Source organism: Ranitomeya variabilis, chromosome 3 (genome assembly GCF_051348905.1).
Source record: "Ranitomeya variabilis isolate aRanVar5 chromosome 3, aRanVar5.hap1, whole genome shotgun sequence".
In the NCBI taxonomy this organism is placed as follows: domain Eukaryota; kingdom Metazoa; phylum Chordata; class Amphibia; order Anura; family Dendrobatidae; genus Ranitomeya; species Ranitomeya variabilis.
Genome location: NC_135234.1, coordinates 299,412,329 through 299,425,324, shown reverse-complemented (window position 1 = coordinate 299,425,324; position 12,996 = coordinate 299,412,329). Strand labels below are relative to the sequence as shown.

The 12,996-nt window shown below is 43.6% G+C and overlaps 1 protein-coding gene across 2 annotated transcripts in view; it reads left to right on the top strand.

Annotated features, from left to right (window-relative positions):
• The window catches only part of DNAJC8 (DnaJ heat shock protein family (Hsp40) member C8), a 325,593-nt gene that overhangs the window by 199,267 nt on the left and 113,330 nt on the right, over nucleotides 1–12,996 (top strand). For both annotated transcript variants that reach the window (XM_077295590.1, XM_077295591.1), the window contains exon 5: nucleotides 2,124–2,218. In XM_077295590.1, the coding sequence (XP_077151705.1) occupies nucleotides 2,124–2,218 (95 nt within the window). The remainder of the gene's footprint in view (nucleotides 1–2,123; nucleotides 2,219–12,996) is intronic.

The window sequence follows — 12,996 nt, the reverse complement described above, 5'->3', positions numbered from 1 at the left end:
AAATTGCAGAATGCGTTATAAATGATGAGATGCATATGTATGCTTTTTTTAAAGAGTTTTTATCGCGTTTTTATATTGAAAAAACGCGAAATAAACGTGAAAAATCCTGAAAGTGTGCACACAGCAGTTTTTTTTTTGTGTGAACAAGTTGTAGTTTTTACTGGTACCATAATTCCCTACCATAGCCTAACTACACTATCTAACCTTCTAGATTAAAAACAAGACCAGATATAAAGGAGTGGTGCGAAGTTAAAGTAAATTACTTTCTAAAACGAAGATATTTTCTAATATATGGTACTTGCATTGAAAAATTCCCTACCATTCCCTAACTGCAACTAACTGCTGGTCTATTATATTCCCCTTCCTGTGTGATGATTTCTTTGAGTACCCCAGTGCATGCTGGGATACTCAAAGCATCATCGGGGGTTCAGGGGCTGCAGTTACTTGCTCCCTTATCAGTGACCCTCTTTCCAGCAGTTGGGCTAGTTCCTACTGTGTCCTTGCATGCACTCTGTTCTCAGCTCAGTGGTAACCAACCTGCAGCAGAGCGGTATCACAATACCCTGTCTGCAGGAGACCAACGGCGCCCCCGCAAGTGACTCCTTTGGCTCCTGAAGACTCTAAAAAATAGACAATCAGTGTAGTTAGGGAACGGTATGGAATTTTTAATGCAAGTATATTAGAAAATAGCTTGGATTTAGAAAGTAATTTTCTTTAACTTTTTTATTGTTTTTAGAGTTCACTGTGTTGTATAATTGTCATGTTAATGTTATTCTGCATTATGAATATGTTTATGGCCCAATATTGGTGTTTTATATTGTAGGAACCCTATCTTTCTGATCTTTCATTTAATGGAACTGTTACAGCTAGTTTTTTTGTGTAATGACCTGAATTTTTTTTTTGTACCATTTTGAAATGCTTATAACTTTTTGATCAATTATTTAATACTTTTGAGACAAAATAAAAAATATTAATTAGGGTATAGATTTTCATATTTCTTATTTTTTTTTCTACAGCATTCACTGCATGGGTTGAAAATTGATGTGGTTTCATAGAATGATTTGTTATGAATGCAGCAAAACCAAATGTGAAATTTGTTTTTTTTTTGCAGGGAGGATGCTGGTGTTTTATTGTTTTTGTTTGTCTTCCTACACAGTTTTAAAGGGGAGTCCCATCTCCAAGATCCTAAAAATATTATCAGATACCGCTACTTACAAGTATAGTATAGTTCTTCTGATTAGCTATGTCGCTTACCCCATGTGCAGGGCATTGCAGTAGCTTAGAGATCCATGGTTTCAGCCACTAACGACTAACTGTCACTATGTATAAGGCCCTAACCATGAATCTCTAAGTTACTATAGCTAACATATAGATATAGCAAATCAGAAGAACTATACTACAGTTTTAATTGGAGTTATTTGCTAATATTCTTACATCTGCTACAAATTGGGATAGGGTTTTGGAGGTGGGGAATACCCCTTTAATAGTCCGGTAAGAGGACATGGACCTGTCTTCCTCTGATTGCATAATTTTCACTGTCAGTTTTTGACAGCAAATGAGATCCTACCAGGGGTCTGAAGGATATTGCACACAGGGAGGCAATTGTCTGACCGCCTTGTTGCCATTGCTCCCTTTGGTGCAGATGGTTGCGATCTCCTTTTTATCAGACTCCTTACATGTTGCAGTCACTCCTGATGGCAGCATATAAGATTGGCACTATGTCCGGCCTCGGCACACGCAGCAGCAGCCTGGTTGTATGTAACAGCCAGCTCCTGCTGCAGATGGCATGGATACAACCATATTTGTACGTCTGATTGCAGGAAATCATTTGCAATCTGGATGTATAGTTATGTCCATTTGTGGGAAGAGTTAATAAACAAGGATAATGTGCTAATGATCTGGCTAAACATGCACTCAGAATACCCAATATCAAAACCATGTAAGTATAAAAACTGTATGAAAACTGCAGTGGGCCTGGCCCTCAAATGCAGTGCTTTACTGACGTGATCTTTGACAGCCATTACCCTGTAATATTGTTTTAAGTTATAACTACGTTCATTAATCCACTGCCCATTCATTCAAGTTGATCCAGCTCTTCATCTTTTCCCTTTTGCCTTTGACAGCTGTAGACAAGGCATATAAAAGGTTGCTTGATGCCGAGCAGAAGAAGCGGGCACTAGATGTTATCCAAGCTGGACACGAGTATATTGAGCACATAGTAAGTCCTGTGCCATATACTTTTATTTAAATGCAAAAAGCGTATGTTCCACATAACTTGGTATAGACAAATGGCTCTAAACCCAGGTAACCAGTTAGACCAGTTAATTTGTCATTTTTATTTAGTAGCAGGAGAAGAACACCCATATACATCGGTTGAAAACTCAAGAAGGTAGAAATCGACAGATTTCAAGGCACATTGGATATCAGCCTCCTACATTTTGATTCCAGAATATTTTGATTTACTTATTTCCAGTTGTCTGCCCAGTTGCTTTACAGTTCAGCAGCACACAACTGACGCTGTTTTCTGTGCACCAGTCAGACCTTAAAGTGAACCTGTCAGCAGGATTGTGCACAGTAACCTACACCGTGTCAGGTCGGTGCCGTTATACTGATTGAAATGATACCTGCGTTGATTAAATCTGTCTTGTGGTTGTTGTTTAATCTTTATTTTCCCTTCCTCCATGACAGCACACCTGATAGAGGGGATCCGCCCAGTCAGGACAGGATCCCTACTGAAAATAAAAGGGCGGTACCTCTCCCTCGTTGGGTTTCCTGTCCTGACAGGGACCCTTGTGCTAAAGACGGCGGTTCAAGATTTTTTCTTTTATACTCACCCACGCCTGTCCCGGCACTTGAAGAACTGCCTTCAGGTGGTGTAAGTTCCGTCCGCAGGTCCTGGGGCCTTGTCATACGTGCAGGCATGGGGCAGCACAGTCAGAGGTCCAGCGACTCTTCTGTAGCTGCTGCGCCGCCCTCCCTCCTCTGCTGGCCGTCCATCACTCCAGGTTAGGAGCTCCACTTCCAGGTAGCGCTGCTGGCGTCGCGTGCGTGGCACGCTGGGAATGGGCGTGCCCGCGTGATGTAGGTATGACGTGCCGGATCCAAGATGTCGGCACCCATGCTGAAAACGCCAACTGGTGGATCAGAGTTTTTTCAAGCGTCCCGGCAGGGTGTTGGAGGTGGGAGGAGCACCGGAGGAGACGGATAGCGCAGTGGATCCCTCTTAAAAGAAGTTATAACCACATTAGAGGCGCTCATGTCCAGTACTCAATATGGAAGAGTATGTGGAGCAGGAGCTCTTACCCAGTTCTAAGCCTGGTCGAAAGAGATAGGCACTGGGAGAAGCAGCTGCTCGAGTGGCAGGAGTGGCGGTCATCCCGAACAGAGGTCACAGGGCTCTTCAATATCCATGAAGAATGTGATTCATACCCCTGATCAGCTTCTGAATCTGGTACCCTGGATTGACAGCGGTGGTGAGTAATCTACTAGAATGTCACCCTGGTGTTAATGGGGGTAATTTTTCTCTGCTTAAATCACCAGGGGCCGAGGAATAAGGAGTGTGCCCTTTGAAAAACCCCTGTGGCAGTTCATTGGCAGAAATATCAGCAATACACCAGCCCTTAATGACACTGAGCAGGGCGATGTCACTGCTAGGCTCTCTAACATCTTGTATAAAGGCAGTAAGATGGGCACAGTTTCACCTAAGGTAGCAACAGTGGGAGGTCCTGTCAGTGCAGAGATCATTGAAAGGACATTTGGAAGGAAAAGTACATCTTTCCTTGATCGTAAGAAATTTCCTAACCTTGTGGACTGTAAGAGAGCATTTGGCATCGGGAGTCCAGTGGCTATGACCTGTGGAAGATATGATCACGACCGATGCGAGTGGTACGGGATGGGGAACACATCTAAGACCACACGCAGTGCAGGGAACATGGTCTTTAGAAAAAGTTCAGGGTTCCAATATAAACTAGCTGTGGGCTGTGGAAAATGCCTTGAGACATTTTCTCCCCTTGCTTCCTGGCCGCCATACCCGGATCATGTCGGACAATCGAGCAGTGATGGCTTATATCAACTGCCAGGGGGAACAAGATCTCGTACTCTTATGGAGGTAGCCAGCATCCTGTTTCAGTTAGCAGAACAACACTTGTTATCTCTCACAGCACTTCACATAAGGGGCATCGAAAATACAAAGGCAGACTTCCTTAGTCGCAGGGAATTGAGACAGGGGGAATGGTCCCTGAACCCTCGAGTGTTCCAGCAGATAGTACAGGCTTAGGGGAAAGCCAGAGATAGACCTATTTGCCACCTTGCACAACAGAAAGATCAGGAATTTCTGCTCTCTAAATCCGTCAGAAAATCCGTTTGCGGTAGATGCCCTGAACATACCCTGTAAAATTACCCTGACCTGAGTGTTTCCCCCTATAGCAATGATTCCAGCGGTGGTGAGGAAGATCAAAGAGGATCAAGCGAGGGTGATCCTCATTGCCCCATTTTGGCCAAGGAGACATGGATTTTACCAGAGATTCCGGACCTACTTACCCAGGGGCCAGTATGCCTCTCTCATGTGAAGGGCTTCCATCTGACAGCATGGAATTGAGAGGGTGTTACTGAGTCGCTGGGGGTTCTCTCCAGGGCTAGGCTCCACCCTGTTGAAGAGTAGGAAGCCGATTACATCTAGAATCTATGGTAGAACATGGAGAAAATTTCTGGAATTCCTGGGTCAAAGTCAAGCTTTGGGGGAGGAGGCACCAATGGGGCCTATTCTAGTATTTCTACAGACAGGATTACAACTTGGGTTAACAACCAGTACACTGAAGGTTCAGGTTTTGGCCTTGGGAGCCTTATATAATTGCAACCTAGCATCCAATAGGTGGGTGTCAGGTTTCATAAAATCTAGACCGGTTATAGTACCCAAAATTCCTCCCTGGGATCTAAGTCCACTCTTAGAGGCTCTAACCAGAGACCCATATAAGCCCTTACAGCAGTTGTCACCAAAATTCCTCACGTTTAAACCCGTGTTGCTAGTGGCCTTAACATCAGCCCATAGGGTGAGCTACTTACAGGCCCTCCATACACTCAGGTCTTTGAGGACAGGGTAGTTCTAAGACCAGATCCGGCCTATCTCCCCAAGGTAGTTCTTAAGTTCCATAGGAGCCAGGAGATCACCTTGCTATCATTTTGTAATAACCCTAGGAATCCAGGGCAGGAGAAGTTCCATACTTTAAACTTAAGAAGATCCATGTTGTGTTAAATGTCTATGACTAGTCAGTGGAGGAATGATCGGTCCCTATTTGTAGCCTTCCAGGGTAGCAGCAAGGGTTACGGTGTATCTTAATGTACCATTGCCAGATGGATCAGGGAGGCCATTAGATTATCCTACTCTGTTAGTGGCGCTCCAGTTCCTGAAGGCAGCAATGCTCATTCCACCAGAGCCGTGGCTGTTTCCTAGCAGAAAAGGCAGAGGTATCTATTGATCAGACATGTAAGGCCGCTACCTGGTCCTCACCATCTACCTTCTTTAAACACTACCGACTAGATCTATCCTCTGCTGACCTAACCTTTGGTAGAATGGTGCTGCAAGCGATGGTCCCTCCCTAAGGTTTTTCATTCTCCAAATGTCCCCCAGATGTGCTGTCATGGCGGAAGGGAAAACACCAAAGGATACTTACCGGTAGCCGTTTTTTTCGGAACCCATGACAGCACCCATTCTCTTTCCCCCCCCCCCCCCCACACACACTTTTCACTTCTTTGGTGTGCACTATATTTTGGGTGCTTGTTTTTTAATATAATGTGGTGATAGTTTGCCATGTGAACTAATCAGTGGGGCCTCTCACGCTCTGTAAACTAACTGAAGTGAGGGAGAAGTACCGCCCTTTTATTTTTAGTAGGGTTCCTGTCCTGACTGGGCAGATCCCCTCTCTGTCTCTCAGGTGGTGTGCAGTCATGGGTTCCGGAAAAAAATGCTACCGGTAAGTAACCTTGGTGTTTTCAGTTAATGAGATTCTCGTGCTCCAGGGCGGCCTGTGTGGGGTCTTCATGTGGTTTTTCATGTGTATGGCTTCTGACAGGTCTGATTTCTCAGTGACCTGCACTCTAGTTTATATAAGGAATATTATATATATCTTGGGGGAAACAAAACCCTTCTTCAGGCAGGCGCCAGCATTTGCGCTGCAGCATGATCGCATATGTAATGAATTTTATACACATTTGTTTGATTTAATCCTGAACATTCTTTAAAAAAAATACATTTGAAAATGGCGCTGCCTGCGCAATAGCAGCTATCGGCGATCGCCATCTTGGAGGAGGAAATGTATTTCTTGTTCTCTAGCAAGATGGCGCCGCCTGCTCTGTAGCAGCTATTGGCTCACCAATAGCTGCTATTGCGCAGGTGCTGCCGGTGCCATTTTCAAACTGATTTTTTTTTTTTCATGCTGCATTGCAGATGCTGGAGATGGATAGATATATATTATATCATTATGTAAATTAGGGGGTAGGACACTGAGGGATCAGTGACCTGTCAGCAGTCTTCATTATGAATACCTAAGCAGAGCACCACTTGAAGACCCCCTACAGGCCACCCCGAATCACGAGCATATCATTAACTCAAAACTGAAAATAAAGATTAAACCACAACCACAAGATGGATTTCATCACCCAGGTATCATTGTAATCAGTATAACAGCGCCGACCTGACACTGTCTGTAGTTTACTGTGCACAAACCTGTTGACAGGTTCCCTTTAAAGCCTGCACAAGATTTCTGTATGGCAGATGAAGACCTATTATAACTGATGGCAAAACTGATTCCATGCTTTCCTATGATTGAGTTATGAGTTATGATCTAAAATCACTATCCCTAATGTTTAACAACTTCGCGAGATCTGCCGTACATGTACGGCGCAAGTCGGAAGCGGATGTATTGAAGGGGCTCGCTGGGTGAGCTCACCCCCACACTCTGCAGTTATTGGATATGTTACAGCCAGGACCTGCCTCTAAGGTCGGCGTCACACTCAGCGTATGTAAATACGGTCCGTTTTTTACGGCCGTAATACGCAGAAATGTCCCCAAAATAGTGATCCGTATGTCATCCGTAGGCAGGGTGTGTCAGCGTATTTTGCGCATGGCATCCTCCGTATGTAATTCGTATGGCATCCGTACTGCGATATTTTCTCGCAGGCTTGCAAAACCGACATCTAATGGATTTATGTGCTCAAATGTTCGGTAAAACATATATACAGTGTATATATATATATATATATATATATATATATATATATATATATATATATATATATATATATATATATATATATATATATAATTGAGACGCATATATATATATATATATATCCTGTATTTATATTTAATTCAGTGCGATATATGTGAAAAGCCGGTAATTCAATTGCCGGCTTTTCATTTCTCCTTCACAAACCCGACATGATATGAGACATGGTTTACATACAGTAAACCATCTCATATCCCTTTTTTTTTGCATATTCCACACTACTAACGTTAGTAGTGTGTATGTGCAAAATTTGGGCGCTGTAGCTTGTAAAATAAAGGGTTAAATCGCGGAAAAAATTGGCTTGGGCTCCCGTGCAATTTTCTCCACCAGAGTGGTAAAGCCAGTGACTGAGGGCAGATATTAATAGCCTAGAGAGGGTCCATGGTTATTGGCCCCCTCTGGCTACAAACATCTGCCCCCAGCCACCCCAGAAAAGGCACATCTGGAAGATGTGCCTATTCTGGCACTTGGCCACTCTCTTCCCACTCCCGTGTAGCGGTGGGATATGGGGTAATGAAGGGTTAATGTCACCTTGCTATTGTAAGGTGACATTAAGCCAGATTAATAATGGAGAGGCGTCAATTATGACACCTATCCATTATTAATCCAATAGTACAAAATGGTTAATTAAACACACACACATTATTACAAAGTCCTTTAATGAAATAAAGACACAGGTTGTTGTAATATTTTGTTATTCTCTTAATCCAGCTGAAGACCCTCGTTCTGTAACAAAGGAAAAATAAAAAAACAACAATATCCCATACCTTCCGATGATCAGTCACGTCCCACGAAGTAAATCCATCTGAAGGGGTTAAATCATTTTACAGCCAGGAGCTGTGCTAAAGCACTGCTCGTAGTTGTAAAACCCCCAGAAATGAATGGATTGCAGGGGACTGACCTGTATTTACCTTGAGTTGCGGTGAGGCGCCCTCTGCTGGATGTCCTCATGAACTGGAGCCTGGTAAAAGTTCCCACGCTCGAGTTCATATGAGGACATCCAGCAGAGGGCGCATCACCGCAACTCAAGGTAAATACAGGTCAGTCCCCTGCAATCCATTCATTCCTGGGGGTTTTACAACCAGGAGCAGTGCTTTACCACAGCTCCTGGCTGTAAAATGATTTAACCCCTTCAGATGGATTTACTTCGTGGGACGTGACTGATCATCGGAAGGTATGAGATATTGTTGATTTTTTATTTTTACTTTGTTACAGAACGAGGGTCTTCAGCTGGATTAACCCCTTCATGACCCAGCCTATTTTGGCCTTAATGACCTTGCCGTTTTTTGCAATTCTGACCAGTGTCCCTTTATGAGGTAATAACTCAGGAACGCTTCAACGGATCCTAGCGGTTCTGAGATTGTTTTTTTGTGACATATAGGGCTTCATGTTAGTGGTAAATTTAGGTCAATAATTTCTGCATTTATTTGTGAAAAAAATGGAAATTTGGCGAAAATTTTGAAAATTTCGCAATTTTCAAATTTTGAATTTTTCTGTTAAATCAGAGAGTTATGTGACACAAAATAGTTAATAAATAACATTTCCCACATGTCTACTTTACATCAGCACAATTTTGGAACCAAAATTTTTTTTGCTAGGAAGTTATAAAGGTTAAAATTTGACCAGTGATTTCTCATTTTTACAACAAAATTTACAAAATAATTTTTTTTAGGGACCACATCACATTTGAAGTCAGTTTGAGGGGTCTATATGGCTGAAAATAGCCAAAAGTGACACCATTGTAAAAACTACACCCCTCATGGTGCTTAAAACCACATTCAAGAAGTTTGTTAACCCTTCAGGTGTTTCACAGCAGCAGAAGCAACATGGAAGGAAAATATGAACATTTAACTTTTTATTCACAAAAATGATCTTTTAGCAACAATTTTTTTTATTTTCCCAAGGGTAAAAGGAGAAACTGGACCATGAACGTTGTTGTCCAATTTGTCCTAAGTACGCTGATACCTCATATGTGGGGGTAAACCACTGGTTGGGCGCACGGCAGGGCTCGGAAGGGAAGGAGCGCCATTTGACTTTTTGAATGAAAATTTGGCTCCAATCTTCAGCGGATAGCATGTCACGTTTGGAGAGCCCCCGTGTGCCTAAACATTGGAGCTCCTCCACAAGTGACCCCAATTTGGAAACTAGACGCCCCAATGAACTTATCTAGAAGCATAGTGAGCACTTTAAACCCCCAGGTGCTTCACAAATTGATCCGAAAAAATGAAAACGTACTTTTTTTTCACAAAAAAATTATTTTAGCCTCAATTTCTTCATTTTCACATGGGCAACAGGATAAAATGGATCCTAAAATTTGTTGGGAAATTTCTCCTGAGTACACCGATACCTCATATGTGGGGGTAAACCACTGTTTGGGCATATGGTAAGGCTCGGAAGGGAAGGAGCGCCATTTGACTTTTTGAATGAAAAATGATCTCCATCGTTAGCGGACACCATGTCGCGTTTGGAGAGCCCCTGTGTGCCTAAACATTGGAGCTCCCACACAAGTGACCCCATTTTGGAAACTAGACCCCCCAAGGAACTTATCTAGATGCATAGTGAGCACTTTAAACCCTTATGTGCTTCAGAAATTGATCCATAAAAATGAAAAAGTGCTTTTTTTTCACAAAAAAAATTCTTTTAGCCTCAATATTTTCATTTTCACATGAGCAACAGGATAAAATGGATCCTAAAATTTGTTGGCCAATTTCTCCTGAGTACGCCGATATCTCATATGTGGGGGTAAACCACTGTTTGGGCGCACGGCAAGGCTCGGAAGGGAAGGAGCGCCATTTGACTTTTTGAATGGAAAATTAGCTCCAATCATTAGCGGACACCATGTCGCGTTTGGAGAGCCCCTGTGTGCCTAAACATTGGAGCTCCCCCACAAGTGACCCCATTTTGGAAACTAGACCTCCGAAGGAACTAATCTAGATGTGTGTGGTGAGCACTTTGAACCCCAAAGTGCTTCACAGAAGTTTATAACGCAGAGCCATGAAAATAAAATATAATTTTTCTTTTCTCAAAAATGATTTTTTAGCCCTGAATTTTTTATTTTCCCAAGGGTAACAGGAGTAATTTGACCCCAAAAGTTATTGTACAGTTTCTCCTGAGTACGCTGATATATATGTGGGGGTAAACCACTGTTTGGGCACACGTCGGGGTTCGGAATGGAAGTAGTGACGTTTTGAAATGCAGACTTTGATGGAATGCTCTGCGGGCGTCACGCTGCGTTTGCAGAGCCCCTGATGTGCCTAAACAGTAGACACTCCCCACAAGTAACCCCATTTTGGAAACTAGACCCCCAAAGGAACTTATCTAGATGTGTGGTGAGCACTTTGAACCCCCAAATGCTTCACAGAAGTTTATAACGCAGAGCCGTGAAAATAATAAATACGTTTTCTTTCCTCAGAAATAATTTTTTTGCCCAGAATTTTTTATTTTCCCAAGTGTAACAGGAGAAATTTGACCCCAAAAGTTTTTGTCCAGTATCTCCTGAGTACGCCAATACCCCATATGTGGGGGTAAACCACTGTTTGGGCACATGCCGGGGCTCGGAAGTGAAGTAGTGACATTTTGAAATGCAGACTTTGATGGAATGCTCTGCGGGCGTCACGTTGCGTTTGCAGAGCCCCTGATGTGCCTAAACAGTAAACCCCCCCCACAAGTGACCCCATTTTGGAAACTAGACCCCCAAAGGAACTTATCTAGATGTGTGTTGAGCACTTTGAACCCCCAAGTGCTTCACAGAAGTTTACAACGCCGAGCTGTGAAAATAAAAAATCATTTTTCTTTCCTCAAAAATGATGTTTTAGCAAGCAATTATTTATTTTCACAAGGCTAAAAGGAGAAATTGGACCCCAATAGTTGTTGCCCAGTTTGTCTCGAGTATGCTGGTATCCCATATGTGGGGGTAAACCACTATTTGGGCACACGCCGGGGCTCAGAAGGGAAGTAGTGACGTTTTGAAATGCAGACTTTGATGGAATTGTCTGCGGGCGTCACGTTGCATTTGCAGAGACCCTGATGTGTCTAAACAGTAGAAACCCCCCCACAAGTGACCCTATTTTGGAAACTAGACCCCCCCAAGGAACTTATCTAGATATGTGGTGAGCACTTTGAACCCCCAAGTGCTTCACAGAAGTTTACAACGCAGAACCGTGAAAATAAAAAATCATTTTTATTTCCTCAAAAATGATGTTTTAGCAAGCAATTTTTTATTTTCACAAGGGTAAGAGATGAAATTGGACCTTAATAGTTGTTGCCCAGTTTGTCCCGAGTATGTTGGTACTCCGTACGTGGGGGTAAACCACTGTTTGGTTGCACGTTGGGGCTCGGAAGGGAGGGTGCACCATTTGACTTTTGGAACGCAAGATTGGCTGGAATCAATGGTGGCGCCATGTTGCGTTTGGAGACCCCTGATGTGCCTAAACAGTGGAAACCTCTCAATTCTAACTCCAACACTAACCCCAACACACCCCTAACCCTAATCCCAACTCTAGCCATAACCCTAACCCCAACACACCCCTAACCACAACCCTAACCCAACACACCCCTAACCCTAATCCCAACCCTAATTTCAACCCTAACCACAACACACCCCTACCCATAACCCTAACCACACGCCTAATCTTAAACCTATTTCCAACCCTAGCCCTAATTCCATCCCTAACCCTAAGGCTATGTGCCCACGTTGTGGATTCGTGTGAGATTTTTCCGCACCATTTTTGAAAAATCCGCAGGTAAAAGGCACTGCGTTTTACCTGCGGATTTACCACAGATTTCCAGTGGTTTTTGTGCGGATTTTACCTGCGGATTCCTATTGAGGAACAGGTGTAGAACGCTGCGGAATCCGCACAAAGAATTGATATGCTGCGTAAAATACAACGCAGCGTTTCTGCGCGGTATTTTCCGCACCATGGGCACAGCGGATTTGGTTTTCCAAAGATTTACATGGAACTGTAAACCTGTTGGAAAACTGCTACGAATCCGCAGCAGCCAATCCGCTACGGATCCGCAGCCAAATCCACACCGTGTGCACATAGCCTAATTCTAACGCTATGCGCACACGCTGCGGAAAACGCTGCGGATCCGCAGCGTTTCCGCAGCTGCGGGTCCGCAGCAGTTTCCCTTGAGATTATAGTTCAATGTAAACCTATGGGAAACAAAAAACGCTGTGTCCATGCTGTGGAAAAAACTGCGCGGAAACGCAGCGGTTTACATTCCGCAGCATGTCACTTCTTTCTGCGGATTCCGCAGCGGTTTTACAACTGCTCCAATAGAAAACTGCAGTTGTAAAACCGCAGTGAAATCCGCAGAAAAACCACGTTGAATCCGCGATAAGTCCGCTGCGGTTTTACACTGCGAATTTATCAAATGTGCTATGGAAAAATCCACAGAGGACCAGAAAACCCTAACCCTAGCCCTAACCCTGACCCTGACCCCGACACTGACCCTGAACCCTGAACCTAGTGGGGGAAAAAAAAAATATATATATTTTCTTTATTTTATTGTTGTCCCTAGCTATAAGGGTGATAAAGGGGAGGGGGTCATTTACATTTTTTTTTATTTTGATCACTGTGATAGGTTTTCACAGTGATCAAAATGTACATAGAACGAATCTGCCGGCAGGCAGATTCGGCGGGCGTACTGCGCATGCGCCCGCCATTTTGGAACATGGCGGCGCCCAGGGAGGAGACGGACCGACACCGGG